The sequence below is a fragment of the Physcomitrium patens genome, chromosome 21 (assembly GCF_059467195.1).
Source record: "Physcomitrium patens ecotype Gransden chromosome 21, ASM5946719v1, whole genome shotgun sequence".
NCBI classification, from domain to species: Eukaryota; Viridiplantae; Streptophyta; class Bryopsida; order Funariales; family Funariaceae; genus Physcomitrium; species Physcomitrium patens.
Window position 1 is genome coordinate 1,436,714 of NC_143430.1, and position 26,891 is coordinate 1,463,604.

Below are 26,891 nucleotides of genomic sequence, written 5' to 3' on the forward strand. Positions count from 1 at the left end.
TCTTTGATTTTGTACAAAACATGGCAAATGAATTCCTGTGAGTGTTTAGAGATTGTTAAATAGACATAGGTTCTGTAAAGTTTTTAAATGATTACATAACCAAGATAGTTTACTGATGTTATCATCAAGTGTAGTTTAATGCACTATTTGAACTAAGAAATAAAAAGAATATAGTATTTTTATATTTCTTTTATACATAAAAAGAAAAAGACGTGATATTTGTAATATACATTTATATATATTGCTAGTTTATCTACTTTTAATGTATGGGAAATAAAATAAAATAAAATACAATAAAATAAAAAAACTACTACTAAAATATGTTATATATCTTTGAAAAAAATCAATGAATCACACTTGGATTTGAGTAAGTTAAAGATTACAATGCTCTCAAGATGATTGTGACTACAAAAATAAAAACAATTGTTGAAAAATATTGTTTGGACTTATTCTAGAATGGAATATTGGTTGGATATACTACAAGTCTTAATGATAACGAAAGTGTTTAATAAATATTTCTTTTACTTACGAATTCTCTGTATGTAAATTATACAAAAATATTAAAAGTAATAAATTTTATAATCCATGGTAATAAATAATTATAATGTAGAAGAAAATAATTTAAATCATAAAAATAGCACAACAACTAATTATAAAAATAACTTGATATCAATCTTTACAATATTATACACATACCCAATTTTTATTTTTATAGAGAAAAATTAATCAAACATGCACATGTAGGTGTGTAACACACAAGATTTTGTTAATATATTTTTTTTTAATACAAAAAAAATGTTTCTCTATATCTACAGTATGATAACTTGTTTTTTTGTAACAAAACATTGTTGTTGATAAAGGCCATGAAGAATTTAACAAAAAAACAAAAACTACAGAACTTAGAGTTTAAGATATAAAAAGTATAAAACCTTATAAACAAATTAGGAAAGTAAAAAACTATATGCTTTAATTTTTCATTAATCAAATTATATTTCTATAAGTATATACCTAATAATCTATATATAAAAATATCATGAATAAACATTGATTGGTTTATCTATTTATAATCACGGAATTTTTGGCATACAAAATAGAGATTTGACATTTCTATTATTGTTTCTATGAAGTAATTTAGTATAAACTGATGCAATTGATTGAGATGTAAGCAACATTCTTGTTTGTTAGCTTATAGTTAACATCAGTACTTAAGTAAGTTAATTAGGTTTGTAATAATTTTTAATTCATTTTATCCAACTAAATAAGTATACAGATACATAACAAAATAATAATAATTTCAACTATAAAATGCAACAGTGCTAAAAATAATATAAATTTAAAACTTCATGAAAAAGTCTATATTATTTTGTTAATGATTTCATAAATATTCTTTATCTTTGATTGGTAGATAACTTTAACAAATCATTACACATTTCTATCAAAAAAATCCAAATTTACTTATAAGCTTTATGTATTGATTAGAAATTTTATTGAAATTTTTGCATTGAGAAAATGTAAATAAATATGGTTGATAACTGTACAAGAAATTATTTCAAATATATATATATATATATATATATATATATATATATATACATCAAATAAATAAATAAAGCCAATAAGTTAACATGTAAAAATGATATTATATTCGTTTAATACATTTGGAAAAACATTCAAAAGAACCTTATTATAAACTGTTTTGAAGTTTTTTGATGTATTATTTTTTAATTATTTAAATGAATACATACATATACGATGTAAATTTTGGTTTTGATTCTAGTTTGAAAATGCATTGTTCAAATTTAAAGCCTTAATGATTTTGATTTCTTTTGTTTTAGCTATTTACTTTAGAATATATATGAATTTATTTAAATAGCATAAAAATAAATTGATTAATATAATATATTTAAAAAATATATTTAAATAAATAAAAAACGATCGAAAAAGAATTGTGAGATAGAACATTGACATAAGAAGCTAAAAATAATAATAATAATAAAATAAAAATGAATATTTAGGCTAAAGATTTAAAGACTTTGTTTTGTATTATAACTTTATATACTTGATGTAATGAAATTAAGAATGTATTTTGAAGAAGAAGAAGAGAAAAAATTAAAATTAAAAATGTTGATTATATAATTGTACAATTAAATCATAACAAGAAGCACAACTTCCACTTGAACTACTTGGACTTGTCTACAATTTGTTGCTAGTAGAATCAATTATTATAAGTTTTGTGTAATTTTGTGTAATAATTGATTCTACTGGCAACAAATTTTGAGTAATTATATTACAAAAGTATATTTAAGAAAAAAGTTAACCAAAAACTTTCTCCAACATATAAAGTCATAATTTTAAAAAAATGTTGTTTAGCATCAAAAAATGAAACAACGGTTTGTTGTAAATTTGTATTAAATATTTAAAACTCATATATATATATATATATATATATATATTAAATAATATTTTATCATATAATAAATAAATAACTATAGAACCTCGAGCAAACAAAGGTCTTGACAAAGATTGACTAAAGAGACACACATAAAACCAACACATGAAAATCTCATAATAACTCTAAATTTGTTTGTTACTAATCTAACCAACAAATATAACACACTGTCCATGTCCAAATATTTATTGCATTTCATTAAGGATTAGATTTCATGAAGAAAAATTACAAAAAACGACATCTCCCTAATAAATTAAAAGTATGAAAAAAGCTCACACTAAAGTTCAGGTCCTAATGCTGTGATACGTGGAGACTCAACGGGTCGCATTAGTTCCATAGTGTGAACACGACTCTGACTCGAGCTGTGGGTGATGAGCTGGACAGTTCAATATTTTGACACGTGGCAGTGCTGAGTTGGCATAAAAGGTCACGACAGCGGGACCTTAAATACCACGCCAGAGTGAGGTCACATCTAATTGGTGCTCCCCCGGTGTCAGTGCAGTGGTTCCCACCCAGTAGAAGCTGACGTGTACATCTAGGACACTGTGCTCATGGTGTGGATTCGTTCCCAACCACCCGTTCCCCACCATTCGTTCCCCAGCATCCGTTCCCGTCACCAGGTTGGTTGTTGTATTCTATCTTTTGGGGCCGACAAGTGGCACGTGGGTTTCACCACAAGTATCATCAGTTACTTCAATACTTCGTTCTACAGTTATTCCAGTTTACTGTTGAAAAAATTCTGTTGGATACTATTGCCAACATTTATTACAGTAATATGACTCGCAGTGCTAAATTATGTGGTATTGGGCTTTCGAATAATGGGCATCATGGCCCCATTCAAGATTTTTGTTTTATTCTCTGAATATACACTCATGTATGTATGTATGTATGTATGTATGTAGTTATAGTGTGTAACAAGAATATTGACATTTATGATCTTGAAAATAAGACAAGATAAAACATTACATTCACATTAATTTAATAATAAAAAATGTGGAGATATGTTTCTTGACATATCTCCACACAGGTTTTGAAAACATTTCAGGAAAATTTTAAACCCCAAGATACTCAAAATTGATGGTCCAGCAAACACTCGACATGATTTCTCATGGTCTGAGTAAAGGAGAAGAACATAAGGAACCCTGTCTCAAAGGAATTGGGATCTGAAGTTGGCATGCCAGAAAAAAGACAGACTGGGAATACAGACCTGAAATGAGAATTGGTGCAACCCACCGAGTCCAAAGATTCACGAGATTTTGCAAATATCTGTATATATATATATATATATATATTCTTTAGATTAGATAGTATTTTTGTCTGGTTTTCTCCTATTTTTGGGCACGTTCAAAATAATATTTTTGAAAGCTTCTGGGGCTCATTTTTCAACCAAGTTTATTTTTCTCTAACATCAAGACTCTCTAAATTACAACGTTTGTATTCCTAGGAAAAGTTGTGTCATAATTTTATAGTGCAGAATTTTTAACATAAGTGCAATGTTCTGTGGCATTATTCTATTCCTTTCATACACATATATATATATATATATATATATAGATAGATAAGGGTGTAAGAAAATGCATGCTTCATGTGCGTCAATGTATCATCGTTGTAAACAATACACAAACTGCAAATTTAGCTTACAACACATATGAACTTATTTTTGAATATAATGGATAATATGCAGTGTCAAATACCCGAATCCACACTGCAATAATCTGTTAATATTGTAGTTTCAAGAAGATTTGCTCATGTTAATATTGACTGTTGGTAAATGCGTAGTGAATTGTAGGTTCATAAGAGTTGAACATGAAGACCACTGTATTTCGCCATTTATCAACCTCCATCCCATCTTGGCCTTTCCAAACCATCGTCAAAAATAAAAAAATATATAAGTATTCTTCTCTCAAAATCCCGTGCAAAATAAAAGCATAATCAATAATATTTTAACATATGACAAAACAATTTTACTATATCTCCTCCTCAGATGCCATCCCTTTAAGCCTTTTGGTTGGTAGACAATGAAATATCTTGGCTTGGGTGGAGGAATAAAATTATGTTACACGTCAGCAACACTAATTCCTAATTAGAGTCTAAGCACACTCCAGCATGTGAAGCAATAGGTGGACGTGGAGAGGAAGATTTGGGTGGCCAACACTCAAGCTGCGCACAGCCGACCGCATCCTCACTTGCTCTGCTGCTTCCGCTGAAGAACTCCCCTGCCAACTCGGACACCCCAGGTGGCACTTATCACACGTGTCAAACTCAAAGAAACGCAGAATGGCTGTGGCTTCCAGATCTGCGTCTGACGTGGAGCGGGAAGAGTGGGTGGCCCACGTAATAAGCGCCGTTGTCCCCCGCCAGCTCATCGATCTACGTGCACAGGATTTTACCGGCTCCATTTTATTTTTTCTTATACTTGTTGTTATGTCTGCGGTTTTTATTGGAGTTGTGGTTGTACCTCAAACACACATCATACGTGGCATGTTTCTTAACTTGTACAATTTTAATACAGTTGAGAGAACACGCTCTTGTAATGAGCTTGACAATTCTCTATTGAAGAGCAGATAACAGAATTGGATGTAATGAGAAAATATTAAATAAGGATAAAAGGGGTCGAATTCTCGTTAATGAATGAAATCCCACATGGTGAACGCGGCGGACTTCAGATTAGTTAGTTTGAATTGGTTGGTAGTTTCCTTGAAAAAGCTCCGTAGGCGGAAATCAAACGAGTTCGCCACGTCAGTGAGACCCACGTCACCGGTCAACAGCATGAGATGATTGGACGGAGGCGCAAGGGGCCGGGCCCGGGCCCGGGCCGGGGAGACCAACCCGGCTCTCTCCGATTAACTACCCAAAGCACAACACATAAGGCTGTTTACCAGGGTGGGTTTACGAAGCCACCCACAGCGGGCCAGTTTAGAAGCATCCGAGGCTTTCCAACGTGACCCCGCGCGTAAGGTCTACGGGTGCAGCTCAAGCGATTCTTCACAATTCGTAGATTTACGGGGTTCAAAGCACAGGCTGTGGTGGCGGCTTTTTGAACAAGGGCCTAGAATCTACGTTGTTCGTGGATTTTCTGGAGGAAACAGACGACCAGCGTATGGCTCAAGAAACATGACAAATTATTGAGGCGCCGAGAATTTCATTTCGTTGAGAGAGAGAGTTGCTCGGCCGATTGCGCGCCTGGGGTGGGGCTGGTCGGATCGATCTGCGACGTAGGATTATAGCGGATTTCCAACTTGTTGCAGTGAGTTCGGTTCAAATGGGCGTGGCTCGGGTGCTTCCGCGGCGTTCTTGGTGCTGTAGCCGCGCTGCGAGGCGGATCTGGTAGTGACGGCCGAAGGTCGCCGTGAGATTTCGTGGCTCGTTTTGCGGTGTGTTTGAATCCCGGCAGGAGGTTTTGCGGTGGGAGGGATCGGAGTCGCGTGGGGGGGTGCTGAGGGTCTGATGCACATGGGAGTGTAAGCAATGCAGAAAAAGGGGGGGAAGAGTAAGCATCACAGGGCGGCGGGGAAGGAGGTGGAGAGGATTGAGAGATGTGAGGGAGTTGCTTTGTTTCAGAAGGATCTGCAGCAGCAGCAGCAGCTGCAAGAACTGGGGAAGGAGAGAAAGGGCTGCTACAGAATTTCGTGGTGCGCTGTGGTCTCAATCTCAGCCACGCTGTTTCTCTTCCTTTCTCTCTTCCCGTCCCTACCATCAATAGTAAAGCTTCCAGATCTTGAAGGTAATTGCTGGACTTGTGTTTCCGTTTTGTAGCTGGTTAAATGTCTTGGGGACTTGAGAGTACGATTGGGTTCTTGCAGGGGTAAGGGCGAGTTGGCAGCATTTTAGTTTGTACTCGCGGTTATCTCACCCGGAATTCGAGATCAGTGGTACAACAGTTTCGATTAGGTGGTACCTCGTGGTTTGCAATGTTTGACTCCAAGTATGTGTTTAGCTGTCTGATGTGTCAGTGGCGCTGCTTGTATGAAGTGGTACTCTATGCCGACTCGGTTTGCCTCCTGGTTGCTTCACAATTTGATCGTTGGTTGGATTTACTGTAACTGTAAGCGTTGCCGATTTTTTGTTCTCTTTATTTATTTTTATTTTTCTTTTGTATTAAATGGAGAGAAGCCGAATGGAGTGTCAATACTTCCATCGTTTGAAGTCATCCGTTATCTTTGCCTGCCGTGTTGTAGACCACCCCTCGTGATTTTGTGGAAGGCTGCACAATTTATATTCGTTTTTGTGCGTCTATTATCTAGATGTAGGACATATCGATAAGGTAGTTACCCATCTTAGAATGCCTTATATATATTTTTAGTTTCTCCACAGAGATGTGCTTGTTATCTTCAGATGGAAAAATTTCTGCTTGATGTCTGGGTAGCTCTGTTTTATCCTGCAGGGATTACCATTACAATCAAATTACTGTCTCAACGATACAGCACGCCGATTCGCGCTGTGTGGGATATTGGTTGAATAATTTTCTAGAAGTTTTACACCCTGAACCCTGGACTAGAGATTTGTGCGAGCGTCTGATAATTGCACAGGTGTAAGACAGAGAAGAGTAAAAATGCCCGGCGATTTTGTTGGAGACCACAGAAATAATGGCTCAGCATCTCTGAGAAAATAGTATATAACCACGTTGCATCATTGTGGTCTATGTAGGCATTGATGTTGTCAACCCTATTTTGATTCTATGTTGTAAGGTCGGTGAATTTTTTTGTTCACTTTTCCTGACTTGGACTTGGATGCAGGATTATCTCATTTCACGCCCCTTGTGTCAAAGAACTGGGTGTCGCCATTTTCATTATCGAAAACAAAAGAATTGCATTCTAGGAAATGGTTTGCCTCTCAGTCGAGTGGACAGAGGTGCCATCTGAACGACACAGCGCACCTCGATGCAGATACCTGCTTGATCTTCAATGGAAGTGCGGTGATCGGAAATGGTGGCTGCCTAAAAAGCATCTATGCTGGTGATGGGAGTAGAAATTCCCATGAGAGTTTTTCTGCATCGAGGAAGTACATGTCATTTTTCGCATCGGCAAGTTCTGTAGCAGAGGAGGCCGATCATTTTCTCCCTGTGGAATCTCCTTCACCCTCCAGCTCCGATGAAGAATCTTCCTCTTTGGGAGATGTAATTATTTCTCTACCTTGGAGTTCAAGCGTTGGGGAGCCTCTGAAGCTTTGCTTGGTAGGTGAAACGGGCGCTGATTGTCTGAGACATAGTAGCGATGGTGATGCCTTCTCATCGCAGGGCTCACCGGATGGCACGGTTTCATGGGTTTCTGAATTACCATCTCTGGATCAGATTTGTCCTACTCAAGAAAGCTTGCCATCATCGAGCGACTCAGAAGCTGAATTAAGTTCCGCCATTCAAATAAACCAACAGTATTTGGTCTGTCGAAGGAATCTTGGGACAGGTTCAGTTGTTTGTGAGCCACTGTGCCAAGTGTCTACACTCGACTATCTGACTCAATCAGCAGCTCGGGTTTGCCCTTGTAGCCCATCCTTGGTTGAAGAATCAAATGCTGATGCTTCCAGGATCTCGTTTTCTGGAAGCCTTCTCAGCAAAGCATCCTCAGTTGACGAACTCCAGATCAGTGATGCACCCTCACTGGAAGAACCATCTGAGGTTCCTGAGATTTCGTTTGACATTGTTACTCAAACTCTTGCAAATGAAGATGTGAGCGAGGAAATAGTGAAGTTCGATGAGCTTGTTGAGATTCAGCAGGAGGTGAGTCGGCCATCTCGGGTAGTGCAGGTGAAGAGCTTGGATGAGTACAAGAAAGCAGTCATTGAGAAACGGCGTACGGTGAATGGGAGTGGTAGTCTTCATCATCTCCAACATCAAAATCAGGAAGGGAGATTCAATTATGCTGATGTTTCACATGGTGCAAAAGTAGTTGCCTCTAACAAGGATGCGAAAGGAGCTTCAAATCTTTTGGTCCCAGACAAAGATAAGTACTTACGCAATCCATGCAGTGCTGAGGACAAGCATATTGTTGTCGAACTGGCAGAAGAAACACTTGTTGACACTATCATAATAGGTAATCTCGAATATCATTCCTCTAATGTGAAGAATTTCGAGCTACTTGGTAGTCCTGAGGTTTATCCAACAGATGATTGGATATCTCTTGGGAATTTTGAAGCTGAAAACGTCCGTCACATACAAAACTTCACGCTTCCAGAGCCGAAGTGGGTACGCACCTTGAAGCTGCGCTTGCTATCGCATTATGGCTCAGAGTTTTATTGCACATTGACTCTCTTACAAATTCATGGAGTTGATGCTATTGAGCATCTCTTGGAGGATTGGATTGTTGGAGACGACGTTGATCTTGGTAAAGGCGTTCGACGTATTATACCTAATGGGACATCGGGTATGGGGAATGGTGGTAGAGCTGGTGAAAGTATCTCCGACAAAGGTGAAACAGCATCTTTGAAAGCAAATGATTCTGATAATGACCTGGATTCCTTAGATACTTTGATGGATCCTCTTGAAAAGCCGGTGAAGGATGAACGTGGGATTAGCGTTGGTCCTGAGGAAAGAGTGAAAAAAGAAGCAGCTAAGGGAGTCAATGGGGGTCCTCCGGAGGCGTGGCTACATTTATCAGGCCGACCGTCTGGAGAATCTGTGTTGAAAATACTGATGCAGAAGGTGAAGCAGTTGGAGCTCAATCATTCGCTGCTCGACAGTTATATCGGTGAACTATATGAGAAATACAAAGAAATGTTTGCCGACATTGACAATGACCTTGCTGGTGTTGCGGCCCAGTTAAGAAATGAGACCGCTATTGCTGCCACGCTTGTGGCTCATTTACAGGAAATCGTAAGTTTTTAAAGATTGGCGTTTCTTCTCAAGTTTTTCTAATTTCTATTAAGGGTTCTAGTCAGTTGTTTGGTGCACTTGCGGATGGATGCTGGCATGTCAATTTACAGTATCATGGCAATTCATGTTCTCGTGATTCACGTTTGTAGTACTATTAAGGGTTCAGTCTTTAGTGTTGCTATCTTGTATCTGCTGCACGTAGGTACACTATTTCACTATTATATTAAGTCTCTGTTCTTACCATCGGATAAATATCATAGTATCCACAACTGCTGAAGTCCCCAGTTGTCTGACAAGCATTAGTACGTTTTTGGCCTTTCTTAGCTTGATTGATTTCACACGACAGGTGAATCTAAGCTTTACGGGATATTAGGTTTGTGGATTGTTATGCTCATGGTGGTAAATGAACTGCAGGAACTGAGGCGAGAGGCAGAGAACGAAGCCTTAAACGCTAGACTAAGTTCAAAGTTTGATGCTCTCCAGAATGATATGGAATTGATGAGGTAATTGATCTTACACTGAGCCACAGAGGGTTGATACATGCTTGAGTTAAGGAGAGCTACGTCCTGTGAGTTCCTAGAATTCCTGTCCAGATAGATCGTAGCTTATAGTATCCAATTGTAGAACTGTTGTGACTTATTTCCATGTAAAGCTTACATGTTGAGTTCTGTTCTTGGGTTGATCCTCTATGCAGGGTGAGAATCCAAAACATGGAGAACCGTGAAGCTTTAGCCATCACAATTGCTCTTATTTGCTTGGTCTTGTCTCCGATTCTTTACTTTATCCGACACGGCCCTCACTTGCGTCAATGAGTGCTGCAAACTGATGGACGTGCTGTGTCAATGTTAAGCAGCCATGACCATGCATACCTTGATGTCGTTCATACTCTGTCCATTAGTACAGCATGGTGTTGAAACACAACCCGTTTTTGGATTAGTCTACCACTGTTCAAGAATGTGCCATCAAGTGTCCAATTTGGAGCGTCCAATTTGTGGTGATGAGCCCCTGGACACTCATATGTCGGATGAAGAGCTCTTGGATTTTGAGAGTGCTTCTCACTCACCAAGTACAACTCATTTCGAGTATTATCGGGCAATCTACCATCACATCTACGAGTCCTACTTTTGTATTTTGTTAGGATGTACTAGTAGGCATTGGGGTTCTTATACCTCGAGTAATGAAGCTTCATGAGTAGCACTTAAATAAGTGTTTGGGGCAAGCGTTTTGTATATCTGAGATTCTAGCGTAGTAGACCACAGACACTTTTCCACCTCACTGTAATTGCACCAGTGTCCATGCTGTCTTGGCACAGACCAGGAGAGGTGTAGTATGTTAATTACGGCGCCATGTCATTTTGATCGACAATATACGGATGCTGAATCTTTCATGAATCTGTCTGTTGTCTCATGTCAACAACTCTCAGCGTTGATGTGTTACGCTTTGTCATCCTCTAAGATTGAAGTGGACCCATTTCTTCCCACTTGCAAGTACCTGACTGTCCTCAATATTTACCTAAATCGACGCACCTCCAGAAGGGCCCCAGATCCTGCAACGACACGGAAGCCATATGTGCAGGTACACACCCTGCAACCGTTAATGGCTTCGTGCAGACGTGTACCTGCTTTCATTCTTTACCTCATTGCAGCCACACATATGTTTTTTAATTTCCGGTATCTTAGGACAATCTGGTCCTCATTTGCTGCTCTGTCTTACTATTATTAACCCTAAAATTCAGATGGGTGTCTTCTTCCCCAAGGTAACCCTAGTGTTATGCTGCAGTAATTTCACACATGTCAAACGGAATGTTCTGGAAGTTTGGAGTGTACCAACTAGTTTAAGCTTCCAGATTGAGGCCTCCCATTTACTACGGTGGCGCTCACACTATGCGGGTGTCCCTCAAACGACCATCTCTGAGCCCTCTTCTGTCACTCTGGAGTACACCCATTATGACTGGAGCTCATTAATTGACTCATGGACATGGAGATACAGGGTGCAGAGGTTTGTCAGAGCAGAATATCGCAGGTTTGGTCAGGGAGAATGTAGTAGATGATCTATCTAATTAGTGTTGTGATAATTTGCTGAAACTTGCGAGTCCTGTGAAGACTAGCTCACAGCTCTGCACGAGTACACAAAGTCTTTGATTGACTCACCCTGGACAGTGTCGATAGCTCCACCTAGTAACCAGAGGGAGCTGTTGTCAGATCTTTTCTAAATTTGGATTCATAGTATCTTGCTTAGTAGTTTGCATTCTCTTTTAGACGTTTCCCTGCAAGGTTTGGTTTGCCGTCATTGAAATTGTCCGATCTTCTTGAGGGTATAATTGGCTTTGATCTCATTTGATTGAAGCTTGTGCAGCCCACACTAGGATGTCTCAACGGCGGCAATCACACCCAATTTGGTGTTGTATGTGCCCCACCGTGCTTGTGAAGCCAGCTCGCGGGTGTAGCGACGAGAATGAAGCGATGGAGATCGGTGAAACGTAAGCTAGGCTGTGAGAATTTGTGAGTGCTCCAGGGAAGTCTTAGAGGTCACGACTTTGTAGACGTCGACGTTGAAGTTTTTGTGTAGCTAGCTGTGCAGTGGTACATTGTAATGTGTGCGGTACAAGCACTCGATGGCAAACAGTCGAGGTGCAGATAGTCTACACTCGAGGGGCGGCATTTTTCTGGGTTGGAGCTGTCATCATGTTTGTATGGCTTATGTTTTGAAGCTGCGTGGCCTTTTGCATCCATCACCGAGCTCTGGGTTCTGGCATGACTCGTCTCTCACCTTATGACTGTAGGTTTCACGAGCTTCCACTGTCAGATTGTCCAGCATTGAGCTGTCAAGTTCAGGCACAGCTATGGCGTTGAAGACTAGGTTCTATCTTTGGCTCTGTAGTTTCATGCTTCTCGGTAACTGTTTGTTGCACACTGTCGAGGGAGGAGAGCTGGGATTAGGATTAACTGCTGCGGTCTCTGTGAAGCATCCACAAACCTATGTCAACAGAAAGCTTCGCGCATCGACACCTTCTTGTACCAAGGCAGACATAAGCATCACTCAGGGGAAGAGTGGCAACAGCAACGGCATTCCAGCCTTTAGCGTGCAGATCACTAACTTGTGCGTGAACCACAACTGCCAGCTGAAGAATATCCATGTGGCGTGCGCGGCGTTTGCTTCTGCTCGACCGCTTGATTCCCACGTCTTCCAGCGCATCAAGTACAACGACTGTCTGGTGATGGGTGGCGCGCCGTTGCGCGCTGGCGGCAGTGTGGCCTTCGAATACGCAAATTCTTCCGAGTACCCCATGCATGTCATCTCTGCGGAACTAGGTCCTTGCGCATAGATCCCACTCTCTACCCCCCACGCTTGTGATGCTCTCATCGCTTTTGTGACCCGTTTTGATAGTGGACACTGCTCATGTTCATCTTGCTCACACTTTCCATCCGGTGAAGGATTACTGGAGTGCTACCATGAAATCATAGGAAATAGCTGTGCTCTCCTTCCCATAAACTTAGGTTTTCGGAATGTTTGAAGTCTTGTATAATCCCCTCTGCAGGAATAATGTGCACGCTATGCTCCATCGTCCCCGCAGACGATTACTTGGGCATTTTTTCTCCCTCGTGTTGTTTGCTGCCCTGTCGATGCTTCCTCAAAGGATTAGAGGGCCCCAGTAAAAGTGTGCGGTATCTCTTTTCAGGCTTTCTTTTCGTGCCAGGCTGTTAGCAAAGTAATTTTGGTGGCAGTTTGTTAGACATGGTTGTTTTTGCTTCTTTTTTTAATCCCTCCTTTCTTCCTTGGCCGCAATAAACCTTGCGAGGACATCTGCCATCCTGTACACGTAATTATGTTGCACTCAGCTGCTTGCTGTTCACCGTGATAAATGTGGGTGCTCCAATACGTCTCTCTCGACAAACCTCTGATTGGATCGAGAAAACGGTGTCGAAACCACCAGCGTCACAGGATGCTGCTAGACTTCAATTGCGGAGAGTCGAGAACAGCATTGAAAGAGATCACGGAGACGACGCTGAAAAACTCATGTGCCCATGCTCTTGAAAAGTGTGTTATAACAAGTTTTCTTCCAAGTCTCCAACAAGGAAATATGCTAGAAACTGCTCTCCGAATCATAAATTATTATACAAATTTGTTCACTTTGCTTCAAATCACACAATGGTACTTCGAATGTCATGCTTCACTTGTGTGTTTCAGCATCTGCTTGCTAATATTGTATGGCCTGCCCTATTATGATAGCAAACTTTCTTGCATTTTGTTGTTACATACATTAAAGTGCGTGTGTGTGTAAGTATACATATCTAGAGAGAGAGGTAGAGAGAGAGAGCGCGAGAAAATGAAAATCATGAGAAGCAAATGTAGTATCAGTTTTATTGTGGACTTCAATTATACCCATGTGCTTGAGGATTGAAATATCATGTTGAATTATTCAACAATACGTCTCAATGTCACAAACGAACGAATCAATAAGCATGAAGATTGCACTCTAACTACGTAAAACACCACTTTGTGCTTCATCAACTTCTCCACAGCGAACAGTTTAAGAAGAACGTTGATCTCCAACATCATCTTCCAAATCTTCAGCAAATTGTCCATCTGATGGAACTTTTCCGCTCTAAATTTCATAGTACTACAACCTTTCAGTATCCTTTATTTCACTTCTATTCTATTTACTTTGAATTTAACTCTCATGGATCAAAATTTTCTGGCCAATTGCTGAATTGACATCTTCATGCGTAATCAACATCAATCTCAACCACACACGGTGTCAATCATGTAGACAGTTCGCCATTTTAAATTGTAAAAAGAAAGAGAATTTGCTCTCGTATCTGCGACCAAAGAGAGTGGGAATGGAAACAATTTGCATGCAAATGTGTGGAAAAGGATCGCTTAGAAACTAGCGCTGCGGCTCCTCAAAGAGAGAAGAAGCAGACAAAGAGGGTGAAGAGAAAGCTGGAGCGCTGTGCTATGAACGCTTTGTGGCGGAGGTGGTGAAGCTCATGGAGGGGCTGACACAATGCTGTTTGCCCTGCCTCGTAAAGGTAGCAGTCAAAGCTGGAGAAACGTGCCCATCGACCTGTCCCCACAGGAATATATACGCATCCTAAACGTGGCATGCCAGGGTCACGCATCACAGCGCGCGTGAGGATTCGTGCTAATGCGGATAGACTGGATCTCTATACTCCATTGCGAGACCGTGACTGATTGCCCCCTCTCCCACTCTCATCTGGATTTGACCCCAATCTGCCTCTTCCATCTGCGTCGTTTCGGCCGCCTGTCGGAGCTTGTCATGGCGGTTGCCCTGGCATGCGAACCCTAAGTCGTGTTTCGGTTGCTTTTTCTCGCTTCTTGCGGCGCACGTCCTCGCATTACGCGTTGCAGTGCACGTGTTCTGTGTCTGAACAACGAAAACCCGCTGTTCGGTGGAGCAGGGTCATGCGTAGTTGGCCCTGGCGCGGAGTCTTACGTTGCTAAGATGCGACTAGCTTAGAATCGATCATCGCACCAGAGACGTGATATAGCTCTAGACCCGCGTTGGTTATCACATGTGGCAAGTGAGATCTGCTCAGTAATGGGTTTTACAAATGCCACGCTCTAGACTTTCGACTTCCGACAACGGTTGCATTTAATCAAGGCTTCAGACTCGTGGGCAATGATCTGCAGTATATACAGTCTTCGCCTCCAAGGTCGACAAGCACCGTTTGTACCGACGCTTCCTCGAGAGACGCACCGGCACTTCGAACGCCGCAATGTCAATGATCAGTTGGATAGTAGTTTAACTATTTCTTGCAGGGACCCAGTTGCCTCTGTACTACTTCCAGTTGACTCTGTACTACTTCCAGACTTTCAGAACTCTGAGATGGAAAAAGTTTAACTCGAAATAGGGTAATATCTATGAGGAGATTCGATGCGCATGTGCTGGCCACATTACTTTTGACAAGGGAATTGTGTTGACGGAGATGTGATGATAATGGTGGGAAGGATGAGAACAGACCTGCGTGACGACGGCAAGCCACTGTCCCAGTAAAAATATCGAATACAATGTTATTTTTAGGGGGTTTATTATTCTATTTTTGAAAATTATCCAGGTGGTACCAGAGGGCTATCCTCTCTTTTTCCCTTGGCCACTCTTCTCGCCTCCGCTTGGACCTTCACTCCATCACAATTTGGCTTCCGTCGTGTTTCTCGCAGGATTACGAGTCCGGTTGTCTTCGTTTCAATGCCACCAGTAGGTGTCAACTCTTAGAGAATTTAGGTGAATGCTGATCAGTGCTGGCATTGATTTCCAAACCTAGGGTTGTGGGTTTGAGAAGAAGAAGCTGAGACTTCTGCTCCGTGACGAGTTGCATCTGCGAGCCAGGGATCGATTTTTGATTGTTGTGGGGTTTGGGAGGGAAGAGGGATTATAAGGGTGGCTTAGGCGGAATTCAAATGACAAGTATAGGGACTGCATCCCCTTTATCAAGGGGTAGTCTCCTGCGGCGTGTTGACAATACTCCGCATCTACGCTTCCACCCTCTTCCCCATGTGGGATCCCTCCCTGTTACCGCTAGAGGCCCTGCTAGTTTCTTAGAACCTGAATTCCATGGAAGAGTCCCTCAAAAAAGATGTAATGTTGGTGCGGCGAGTACAAGCTCAAACTCTTTGGGTAATTGTCACTTCAGCTCCACCAATGACACATTCTGCAAGGTCAGATTTGGCTTGAAGAGCGGAGGCGGAAGAACGCATGGTTTTAGGATTCCCAAATCGACGGAAGATGGAGGAGGAGAGAAAGGAGGCGATAATCCTACCTCTACTGCGACAGAGGAGCCGGAGAAAGACCCAAACTCCTCCTCAGACTCGTCATCTCCTGCCACATCGAACCCCGTACGTGAGCCGATTTTGTGTCTCGTCTACATTCTCGTCGTGTAGCTCTCTTCTATTTTGCATCTCGATTTCCTCCAATTTCTCTAACTGCATATGCCTCAGTTTTCTTCATTTACCACATCCTTCTCTTATTCTGTGGGAGTGATCAGGACGCTGTGTGATTATCTTGTCTGAATATATCTTATCAAAAAATTTCTCTCCCAATTGAGCATCCCATTGTCGAACATATATCCTATCACATCATTAAGTTCCACCTTAACACTCTGTTTGGAGAGTAACTTATGTTTCAAATGATACGATTTCTGCTCTTTGTGTTGTAGATTGTGTTTACTGCTATACCAATGTAGAAGGAGTGAATTTCTGAAAGACGTTGGTCGCAGGCAGATGATGTGCCCAAAACCGTACCAGTCGACGTGCAATTAGATGCCTTTAAGTTGTTGGAGCTCATTGGCCCTGAGAAAGTGGATTCGGAGGATGTCAAACTTTTAAAAGAAAAGCTGTGTGGTTACAAAACATTCTGGGTGACTGGGCAAGAGCCCTTCGGAGATTTAGGCGAAGGTGTGCTTCTGCTGGGTAATTTGAGAGGGAAACGAGAAGAAGTATTTGCGAAGTTGACAAGTGGTGTGAGGGAGTTGTTTGGATCAAAGTATGATCTATTCATGGTGGAGGAACCAAATGCTGAAGAGCCGGATCCCAGAGGTGGACCTAGAGTTAGTTTTGTCTTGCTTAGGAAAGAGGTTTCAGATCCGGGTCCGACCACACTTTGGCAGTATGTTGTAGCTGTGGTATTGTTCGCCTTCACAGCTGGTTCCTGTCTTGAGCTCGGGATCGCATCGCAGGCAAGTTCTTGGCCTCCACCAACTTTGAATAATCTTTGGGAAATACCAGAGAAGGAGGAGGAATCGGGAGTGTTGGTTATGGATGCGTGTTTCCGGCGTGGTTTGCAGTTATGCGGTAGTCTGGTCCTTGTAAATACAAATTGGATATACTTTTTTGGGTTTAGCTGCTGAATGAGTTGGAATGTGGTATGCAGTTATCAAGACTTCCACCTAACGTTGTGCAATACTTCACGAATCCAGAGTCAATAGAACCACCTGATTTTCAACTGTTGGTTCCATTTGTAGACTCCGCGCTTCCACTCGCGTACGGAGTTTTTGGTGTTCAGCTCTTCCATGTATGTGCAATAATCGATCTATTTCTCCTCATTTCAAGTTTATCTTTCCAATTTGTTCACACTTCTCATCTTGCGACCAACTGGCATTCAAGTATACCTGATATTTTGACCAAAGTTTTCCCAAGCATTCAGTGAATAGAATGACAATCTAGTTTTCTGTGGAGATGGTGCACACTGTTTTGCCCTAGTGTCTCAGCTATCTTTTAGAATCCTCCTGCTTGACTTATACCTTACAGATTTTATGTTTGATCTCTTTCAGATTCAAATCAGCAACTTTAGTATGTTTATAAATGGCAATTGTAGAAATTCACTGAGTTTCTTTTTTTGACATCAAATAAAGCAATTGTTAGTGCCTGCATTTCAGGAGGTAGGACATTGGCTAGCAGCAGCACCCAGAGGAGTGAAGATGAGCATACCCTATTTTACTCCCAACATCACCTTGGGCAGTTTTGGGGCAATCACCCAGGTATCTTTATTGCGTCTGATTCAAATGCCTCATTCAGTTGATTTATTCTGAAGGGACAATTTTGCCACGTTTTATCTATCTTTAATTTCCCGATTTAATTTCACGTATCTAGTATTCACGATTTTTCTATAGATAACAGTATACCTGCCATTCCATCTATTTCTCCTATTGGGTTATTCTTGGATTACAATATTTGTGGTTTTGCTAAGAGTTATGCCTGACTGTTGGTTTACTGTGTAGTCATTCCCCGAATAATCTATTTTTTGGCACTTCCATTACAGAAAGATCGTGTGTTGACGGGGAGTAGGAAAAAAATTTAAATTACAAGTATTTCAATTTTCCAACATGGGTTGCCTTGTTATGAACTAATTTGAACTGATCTAAGTAAACTATGTTTGCAGTTCAAATCTATCTTGCCGGACAGGATGGCAAAATTTGACATTTCAGTAGCAGGCCCTATTGCAGGGGGACTTCTGTCGCTTTCAATGCTGAGTGCAGGGCTTTCGTTATCGGTCAACCCTCAGGCCACTGGTGATCTTGTACAAGTGCCGAGCGTGTTGTTTCGAGGTTCTCTACTTTTGGGAAGTGCCACCCGAGCAGTCTTGGGCGACAGGTAAGTCTCTTGATTGGTGCAACATGGATATAGTTTCCTAGCTCTCTTAAATGACAGTCTTTGACTGATAATCCCATGTTTGTTTCCCTAGACTATTGTGTTCTGTTCTGAGGTTCATAGAGTCAGACTTACTTGTCAATCGCTGCGTGTTTTATCACATTTAGTTTTAAAGATTCTACAATCTTGTATATAAACAGCTTACAACAACTTCATTGATTTGTTGCAGTGCCATGCGAGCTGCATTAGTTTCTATACATCCTCTTGTAATCGCGGGCTGGTAAGAGCGGAGTTAACTTTTATGTTTCTACTAAGTGCTCATTCAATGCTATTTCTCAATTTGTGTTTCTGTAATTGCTTGAGATTTTCCATTTGATTTGAAGTGTTAACTTCGGAACAAGCAAGACCTGATAGTTTCTCATGTTTGATGGCTTTTGGTTGCAGGTGCGGGTTAACTACGACTGCCTTCAATCTGATGCCTGTAGGATCTCTTGATGGTGGCCGTGCAATGCAGGTGGGATGCTTATCTACATAGCCCTAGGGCAGAACTCGTGGTTTTGTCTGAATAATTTGTCCAAAACTACTAATCGGAAGATTATGTTTACTGTCAACATTATTATCAAGACACATCTGTCCAAGCTCGATCTCGTCGATCAGAAGATCTTTTTAGCAAGCTGGTGCTCAGTAGTTCGGTTTTGAAATGTTCAGTGTACTTTCATCCCTCCAACGCATTTCCCCCTTTTTAGAGGAAAAATATTAATTAGTCTGTTTCGGACCGAATAATGAAGCGATCCTCACTTTGAAATGATTTTCCAGTTGTAACAGTAGGCCTCACCCATTGCTTCTGCTTAATTGAGTTGTGCAGGCAGCGTTTGGAAAAAGATCATTGAATGTTTCTGGCTTCTTCACCTATTTGATGCTCGGACTTGGGTTGGTATGTCCCCTATCCTCCTGAAATCTCTGCTTACTTAGCGATCAAATTGTATATAAAATGAGTGTCGAGTGCATCGATTACATCTTGTTCGGGGTACTGTATGGACTCATACCTCGCGTTGTATTTGTGTGTTTGCAGCTTGGAGGAGATCTGTCATTGCCATGGGGTTTATATATACTCATTCTTCAAGTACAGTGCACATTTTCACCTCTTTCTTCTTTCTTTCTTTGGTTGTATTGAAGTGCATGACAGTAATCATGGCGAATTTAGGGTATCACAAAATGAAATCTGCTTCTGTTTCGTGTTTTCAGTGCTGTTTGTCATGGTTTTATTATCGCCGCAGTGCAAATCATTGCAAATGTTGTTCTGAACACGTAATGTTGCTTTTGTTGTTTTTGCAGAGAGATCAAGAGAAGTCCTGCTTAAATGATGTCACTGAAGTGGGGACAATTAGGAAAATAGGCTTCGTGATAGTGTTACTACTTGCTTTGGGCACGTTATTACCCCTTTGGGATGGGCTTGTAGAGGATATGAATCCCCCACTTTTTTGAACAGCTTTGATTAGTATCTGCCATTTTGTTTAGGTTATTATTCAATCTCAATTGAGAGAGCACCACCACATAATGTTTCTTGAGTCAATCCTTTTTGTTCCAATTATGAATTTTACCCCCTTCTGTAGAGCCCGAGTCTGCACGGCGTGCGCTCACGTCAATTGATTGCTGGTTTTTGTTGCTAATTCTTATCTCGAGTCCAGAAAATAGACACGTATGATTGGTTTCATTACTCTTGTGCTGTCTCAGTTAATGAAATAATGTTAATTGAGCATCTAACGATAATTTGGGATGCTGTTAAGTGCAATACCAATATGTCTCCTGTGTAAGTGAAAACTGAGCGTGGGGCAAATGTCATTTACCTTTGTTCTACCGGTGCATTCTTGTGAATCTTAAACATGAATTGGCATACCTAGTTCATTCATACAATGTAAAGTGATCTGTTCTTATCACCTCACACTAAAAATATCAGTGATAATAATCATTAGGCTTGCTAGAAGTTCAATGTTATCTAATATAATTAACTTACATTTGTCTACGCATGAAGCAAGAATTCATATCGATATGTTAATTGAGACAATGATGCTATGTGTCGGCACTTCATGCTGCAGTTCTCAGCAATTAAAACTCGTTACTGTACAAGCTTCCAAACAAACATTAAATCGTTAAGTTAATTTTAAAGATAAAATCAAGATTGCTTTTGCTGTGGGTTTTAAAAGTGTCATGTGATGCCAAATGACTTTCTTTCAACATATTTTAGTGCACAATTAACTACTCCTCAACAATTATGTATTATTGCATGCATCAATCTTTATTAAGTGAAAGAATCAGATAAACATTTTGTACTTGTTCTTTCTTGTAGGCTTGTAGTGAGTCATTTTGGTATCATATTTAATGTCAAAGACTTTACATGTAGAAGTCCATTTTGAAAGGATATTGTTCAAAAGTCCTACCAAAGTCTCATGCTTGGTGAAGAAAAGCCTTAAGAAGGCTTGGCCTTTGGATATAATAACAAATAAGAAGAGGTTAAGAAATAAACAAAATCATTTTTTTTGCTGCAAGTCTAAATATCTGAGATCATATTCTTATTTTAACAATTATGAAAAGTATAAAAGCTTGACTTCTATTTTATTTAATGGTTATTTTTAACATTTTGTAAAATAATTTTAATTTTTTTTACAAAACCACTTCTTAAGATGGATTCAAAAATAATTTGAAAGACAACACTATTCATGCAATATAGGAAAAAAAATAAAAATAAAAAATACATTCTACCTCATTTTTTTTCTTTTTAAAGCTTGTAGGCTTATATTTCAAAGTAAAAAGCTAACTCAGTGATACTTCTCACTTTCAATCAATCAAAAAATTTAAATGTTGAGACTTTTTATTTTGTTTTTTTAAATATAAAGACCCTCTAAACTTGAAAAAATTTACATATATGCATGTGTACATATGATTGAGCACATATATACACATTCTATATTTAAGATGTTTATTTATTTATTTATTTATTTATTTTTACTTTGTGAGTCATTTAAATATTGTAATAAAAAATCAAATTTTAATTTCAAATTTTAGATTCTTGTTTGATTATTAATTTATAATTAATATAAATTAAAAATTGATAAATAAAATTAGATTATAGAAATAAGATTTTTCTTATATTTTAATTTATATTGGTAATTTACCATATTTATAGGTTTATATCACAACTCAAGTTTTGATTGTTATAAAATTGGATTGTGAGTATTATTAAGATAAGAAGAAGATAATTTAAAAGAAATTTAAAAGGCATATGCATAGAGACATAGGTCAAAATATATTTTATTCACTTAAATTCAAACTTTTTTTTTATATCTATATTCATATCCAGGAATTATTTCTATCCATATTAAAAAAATTATTTTATTAAATATAAATTTGAATTTTTGAAGATATAAGGTACATTTTTATTTTTATTTTATAATTTTAAAGATAAGAATACAATATATTTAATCTATTTTATAATTATATATTTTATCATAGACATGAATTATAATAAAATTCTAAAAATAATAATATATTTTATACTACCAAAAGAGAGAAAGTAGATCATGAAGTTAGTTGATAGGTTCTTTCAACCATTAATAATTTTTTATACTTAGAGAAGATCACCTTGTATTTAATTATTATTAAGGCCTTTATAGCTATCTTCTAATAACATAGTATCTACTGCTAATAATAATACTAAGCATTGAGATTCTCTTCCAAGATTGTAGTATCAAACATATGTATTAATTTTTTGTCCTTCTTTTGCCTTTTTTAAGTATATCTTTATTTTTGTGTAAATCTCTTTTATTCTACTTATTACACATTTTTTTTTTTTAGATTTTTAACTTTAAAAATATCAAAAGCATTAATACGTAGATAAAAACAATAATTGATAAAAAAATAGTATTTTTTGAATAAAAAAATGTATTTTATTATTATATGAAAACTTTATTAATAATAAGAAAGTTGTAAAATTATTTAGGTAGTAGTTGATGATATATCACAAGTATTGTTTAAATATTTAATTTATACCTTATATTTTTTTTATTAATTTAAGAATAAAAAGCTAAAAATAACTTTATATTAATTTGTAATATGTCAAAGAATTCCATCTAAAAGCTTGATATGAATTGAAACCATTGAATAGATATGATGTCATTTGGAAGTCTATAATAATAATTAATATCATTACTTTAGAATAAGTGACACATGATTCAACAAATACTTATACTTCTTTTTATATTTGAAGCTACCAAAAATTACTTGAAGTAAATTCTATTCTATTATTATATCCAAGGACATGCTCCAAGGAGCTTGTTAATAATATAATATATAAGTTGATATAAAATATTTAAGATTCTTGTAATTAATACAAATTATGATGATTTAAAAAGTATTTTTTAGGTATCAAAAATAATAACTTAAAAAATATAAAAAATTAATATTTATATCAAAGATAGATAATAAAAAATAAATAAGAATATATATATATATATATATATATATATATATATATATATATAGATTCAAGAAGAAACAAGAATGGCTATTGTTAAAGATTAAAAAACTAAAAATTCTTGAAATGGATTAAAAGCAAGAAAAAAGTTGACAAGATAAAGAAGGTTTCATTCTTGTCTCTAAATATACTGTCTAACTATAAGCTATGTAACAATATTCTACAAGCTTTCCAAGTTGTGTCTAACTTGTAAGGCAAGTTTTTTTATATGTGCATCATGCAGACAAATTGTTGGCCAAGTTTTTAACCTACCAATCATGTACAAATATGTATAAAATCAAATCTCCATCTATAAAGCTTCTAAAAATCTTCTCTATAAGATGTTAAATAATTTATTTATTTTTATTTATTTCTACTTAATTTAACTTATCTACATAATGATTAGTATAAATTACGTTTAGGATATTACTTCCTCTTCTAAAAATAAGTTCTACAAAGAATAAAGATCACATATTGATGAAGTTAAAGATGCAACAAATTATATTTGCTACATACTTTAATCATTGTTCTCTTTAAAGATATTTGATATGTCTTCTCAGCCACTAATAGTATTTTAAACGAGGATAAAAATATCACCTTATGATTTGATCATTTTTGATGCTTTTATAACTTTATTCAAATTAAATATTTGAAATACTATTAAGAGTGATTCTTATTTGAATAATATTACCAAACATCAAAAGTTTCTTTTAAGATTGTGATATCAAATATATTATATTTCACCATCTATTTGAGGTTGAATATGTCATTCTTAAAGGTTTAGATTTCTATTTTATTGACTTAAAGGCTATAAAAATCTTAATATCTTGTCTAATAATTTAGATAATATAGAGCTTAAATTAAATCTATTATTTGTTGATTTTTTATATTCTAAATGCCATAAATATAATAAAGCTACAAATAAGAATAAAAGGTAGAATATAATCTTCATTAAATTTATTTTATTTTATAGCAAATAATTACTTGATTCTTTATCCTAGTTTTTATAGATGTTAAACTTTTGTATTACATTTATAAGATTCTTAAATAACTATTATGTACATTATTATATTACATGTGTTCTTGCTTGAGAATATACCAAGTGCTTAGTTGTAAAAAGTAAGTAGAAATACAAGAATAATCCTATCAAGTCTAATAGAATCTTAAATAATCTTAAGTAGATCTTAATAACCTTGTTCGAACTTTGATCAATCCAAAATAAATTTAAAAGAAGTTATAAAAGAAAGACAAAGAAATTCCAAACTAATTCTAAAGAAAAATAATAAAAAATATTTTAAAATTAATAAAAATAGAAACCTTTAAAGAAACAATAAAGAATCTTAAAGAAATATTAAAAATAAAAATTTAATATAATCTTAATTGAACCTTAATCAAACCTTGGGTCAAACTTTAATTGAAATTCTAATTGAATCTTAACCAAATCCTATGTCAAATCCTAATGAAATCCTAATAAAACCTTAAATTCTAAACAAATCCTAGATAAGCTCTAATCAATTCTTACTCAAGTTCTAAACTAAATTCCAAGCAAACTCTGAATCCTAACCAAATCTTAGACCAAATCCTAAGCCCTAACTAAATCTTAGACCAAATCCTAAGCCCTAACTAAATCTTAGACAAACCTTGAACCAAATTCTATAGCAAATTGGAACCTCAATAATGAATGATCGAATTGTTAATATCAATTTAAAATTTGAACAATTCTTAATATCTTAGTTAAAAATAAGCACAAGAAAGATGAAATTGATGACACTTACTAATTAAGAGAAATACAAGGTAATCCAATTGGATATTAGGCGGCTTCTTTTTCCAACCTAAATGTTGAACTTCCAACATCAATACCTCTTTTTTGAACTATTAATTTTTTTTCAAATTTCACTTAAATGTTAAAAATTAAGTCTATTATCCATATAATTTTTTTTGATATAATTGACACATTGCTAAAGATCTTAGAAACACTCACCAACCTTCAAACTCCAATTTTTGAAACTTCAATCTACAAAAACCTTCACACACTTTGATCCAACTATTTGATTGACTTCAAAATTTGTATACACATTTATAACTAGTACACTAGCACACTATTCAAAATTCATCCATACTCACACCATAAAAATTAAGAAACCTTCAAATTTGTAAACATGTTTTTATTTTTTAAAACCTAAATTAACTAAGAATATTATTAATTTTAAATTTTTTTCAAAAATTTAATATTTATTCAATTGACATATTATTAATGAAAAAGAATCTTTGCTTAAGTTTTCTTTCAAATTCCACTCTTCAAACTACCAAAGAATCTTAGAATCATTATAGGTGTGCAATTTTATGCCTAAGAGTCTAATTTCAACCCAAGTTAACAACCGATCCTCTCTGAGTATCAATTCTTGGCTTCTTGAAGAAAATTTTGCTAAAATCTACTCTTAATTCTTTTCTACACATGCCTATATTATTTAATTTTTCAATGTAATTTTTTTTGCCTTATTTATGGTCCTATAAAGTAAGTTGAAGCTTATTTTGCAAAAAAGCAGTATTAGAACTTTTTAATTTCACTATCCTTTTGACTATTATCTATATTTTAAAGATAATTTGCTATAATATTTAAAATAATATTTTTTTAATATAATTTTTTCTTCTTTTTTTCATTCATTAGTTGTATTATATCATAATAATATTTATTAATATCATATCCATGCCAATATATAAGTTATTCCAACCTATTTTGATGTAGTTTTAAATCTAAGACTTCTTTGACTTCAAATTCTTGATTATTGTCTATTTCTATAAGAAGAGGTGGAATTTTTCTTCTTTTTGATATATCCATTATCTTATATGGCTTAAAAATAGATATATAGAATACAAGATGAATTTTTATTGATTCTAATAGATATAATCAATAAGCAATTGAATTAATTTATTTACAAATAAAAAATAGTCTAAGTATATAATAATCCAAATTATTACAAAAGCACTAATCTTGATATTATATTAAAATAATCATACCTTAGTTGATAACATAAAATTTAAGTTCTTCCTTGCAAAAAATATTATTATTATTATTATTATTATAATTATTTTTTATTATTTTTGATATTCTTTTAATTTTTCTTTTATTATTATATGTAGCTCTAATAAATATTTTATCAAATCTTTTGTTGCAAGATTATAAAATTTTAAAAATCTAAAGTATCAAATAATAGATGACAACCATAATTATCATATAACAATGATTGTTGAATAAAAGAATGAGTTGTATAATTATAATGAAACCCTCGCAATAGCAAAAGAGTTGTCAAATAATCTTAATGGTAGTTAATGTTGAATATCAATTATTGTTCTAGTATATCTATTAATTCAAGGATAAAAATATTGTTCTAGTAATTTAAGGACATATTTGAAGAGCTTGTAATTTTGCTTCACCTTTTGAAATATATAAGTATCTTTTAAAATAGAATAGATTTTTCTTATATTTAAACTTAGAAGTATCATAAGATCTAGAAGAATTATTTTTAACAGCATAAACAAGGAGATCTAAGGACATACTTGATTGGACTTGATCAAGAAAGATTGGAACAATTATCAACATAAATTTCATTGTTGGAAGATAAAATTGCTCAAGCTTCTAAAAAATGGTTTATTGTTAATAAAAAACTCCATCTTCTTTTTGTATAAGATATGAATATCTAGAAATTAAATTTAACAAGTATTATTATTTTTTAGTTGATAAGTGATATTGAATAGAAATTCCTTATTGATTTGGTGTCACGGTGTCATATAACATGATTTGCTATTTGAAAATACACTAAGTACCTAATTGTAGAGAGTTTAGCTTTAACTTATTAGAAAAGTTTCAATAAGTGATGTATTCTTATTATAAGGCCAAAAAAATATAATAATATCAAAAGATATTCTATTGATAAAACATTTTATAATTAAAAAGCTTTATACATAATTCTTTTTAAAAAATCTAAAAATTTCCTAACATCCTTTGCTATACCAAA

The 26,891-nt window shown here is 36.2% G+C and overlaps 3 protein-coding genes across 5 annotated transcripts; all 3 read left to right on the forward strand.

Moving 5' to 3' along the window:
* The first annotated feature begins 5,567 nt into the window (after positions 1-5,567).
* Positions 5,568-10,648, forward strand: LOC112274381 (uncharacterized). Its single transcript, XM_024503831.3, has 4 exons — positions 5,568-6,173; positions 7,186-9,257; positions 9,672-9,760; positions 9,952-10,648. The coding sequence occupies exons 1-4, from the start codon at positions 5,918-5,920 to the stop codon at positions 10,067-10,069; spliced, it is 2,535 nt and encodes an 844-aa protein (XP_024359599.1). The 5' UTR covers positions 5,568-5,917; the 3' UTR covers positions 10,070-10,648.
* A 474-nt stretch (positions 10,649-11,122) lies between these two features.
* On the forward strand, positions 11,123-13,402 carry LOC141044657 (TPD1 protein homolog 1-like). 3 transcript variants are annotated; one of them, XM_073529732.2, is made up of 3 exons: positions 11,123-11,255; positions 11,613-11,736; positions 12,040-13,402. In XM_073529732.2, the coding sequence occupies exon 3, from the start codon at positions 12,100-12,102 to the stop codon at positions 12,580-12,582; it is 483 nt and encodes a 160-aa protein (XP_073385833.1). In that variant the 5' UTR covers positions 11,123-11,255; positions 11,613-11,736; positions 12,040-12,099; the 3' UTR covers positions 12,583-13,402. The 3 variants fall into 3 exon arrangements, with proteins under 3 accessions (XP_073385833.1, XP_073385831.1, XP_073385832.1); XM_073529730.2 differs by having other exon boundaries at positions 11,139-11,279; positions 11,613-11,758; XM_073529731.2 differs by having other exon boundaries at positions 11,139-11,279.
* A 1,110-nt stretch (positions 13,403-14,512) lies between these two features.
* LOC112274383 (putative zinc metalloprotease EGY1, chloroplastic) lies at positions 14,513-19,938 on the forward strand. The gene is made up of 10 exons (XM_024503838.3): positions 14,513-16,115; positions 16,496-16,954; positions 17,149-17,289; positions 17,654-17,755; positions 18,157-18,368; positions 18,595-18,645; positions 18,810-18,879; positions 19,231-19,299; positions 19,438-19,488; positions 19,701-19,938. Exons 1-10 carry the CDS (start codon positions 15,681-15,683, stop codon positions 19,848-19,850), a joined length of 1,740 nt encoding a protein of 579 aa, XP_024359606.1. The 5' UTR covers positions 14,513-15,680; the 3' UTR covers positions 19,851-19,938.
* The last annotated feature ends 6,953 nt before the right edge of the window (positions 19,939-26,891 follow it).

Excerpts from the sequence above, each read along its gene's own strand:
- LOC112274383 (XM_024503838.3), top strand. The coding sequence starts at position 15,681 with ATGACAAGTATAGGGACTGCATCCCCTTTATCAAGGGGTAGTCTCCTG. Across the intron at positions 18,646-18,809 it reads CCTCTTGTAATCGCGGGCTG|GTGCGGGTTAACTACGACTG; the intron begins GTAAGAGCGGAG and ends TTTTGGTTGCAG. Across the intron at positions 18,880-19,230 it reads ATGGTGGCCGTGCAATGCAG|GCAGCGTTTGGAAAAAGATC; the intron begins GTGGGATGCTTA and ends TGAGTTGTGCAG.
- LOC112274381 (XM_024503831.3), top strand. The coding sequence starts at position 5,918 with ATGCAGAAAAAGGGGGGGAAGAGTAAGCATCACAGGGCGGCGGGGAAG. Across the intron at positions 6,174-7,185 it reads AAAGCTTCCAGATCTTGAAG|GATTATCTCATTTCACGCCC; the intron begins GTAATTGCTGGA and ends ACTTGGATGCAG. Across the intron at positions 9,761-9,951 it reads AATGATATGGAATTGATGAG|GGTGAGAATCCAAAACATGG; the intron begins GTAATTGATCTT and ends TCCTCTATGCAG.
- LOC141044657 (XM_073529732.2), top strand. The coding sequence starts at position 12,100 with ATGGCGTTGAAGACTAGGTTCTATCTTTGGCTCTGTAGTTTCATGCTT.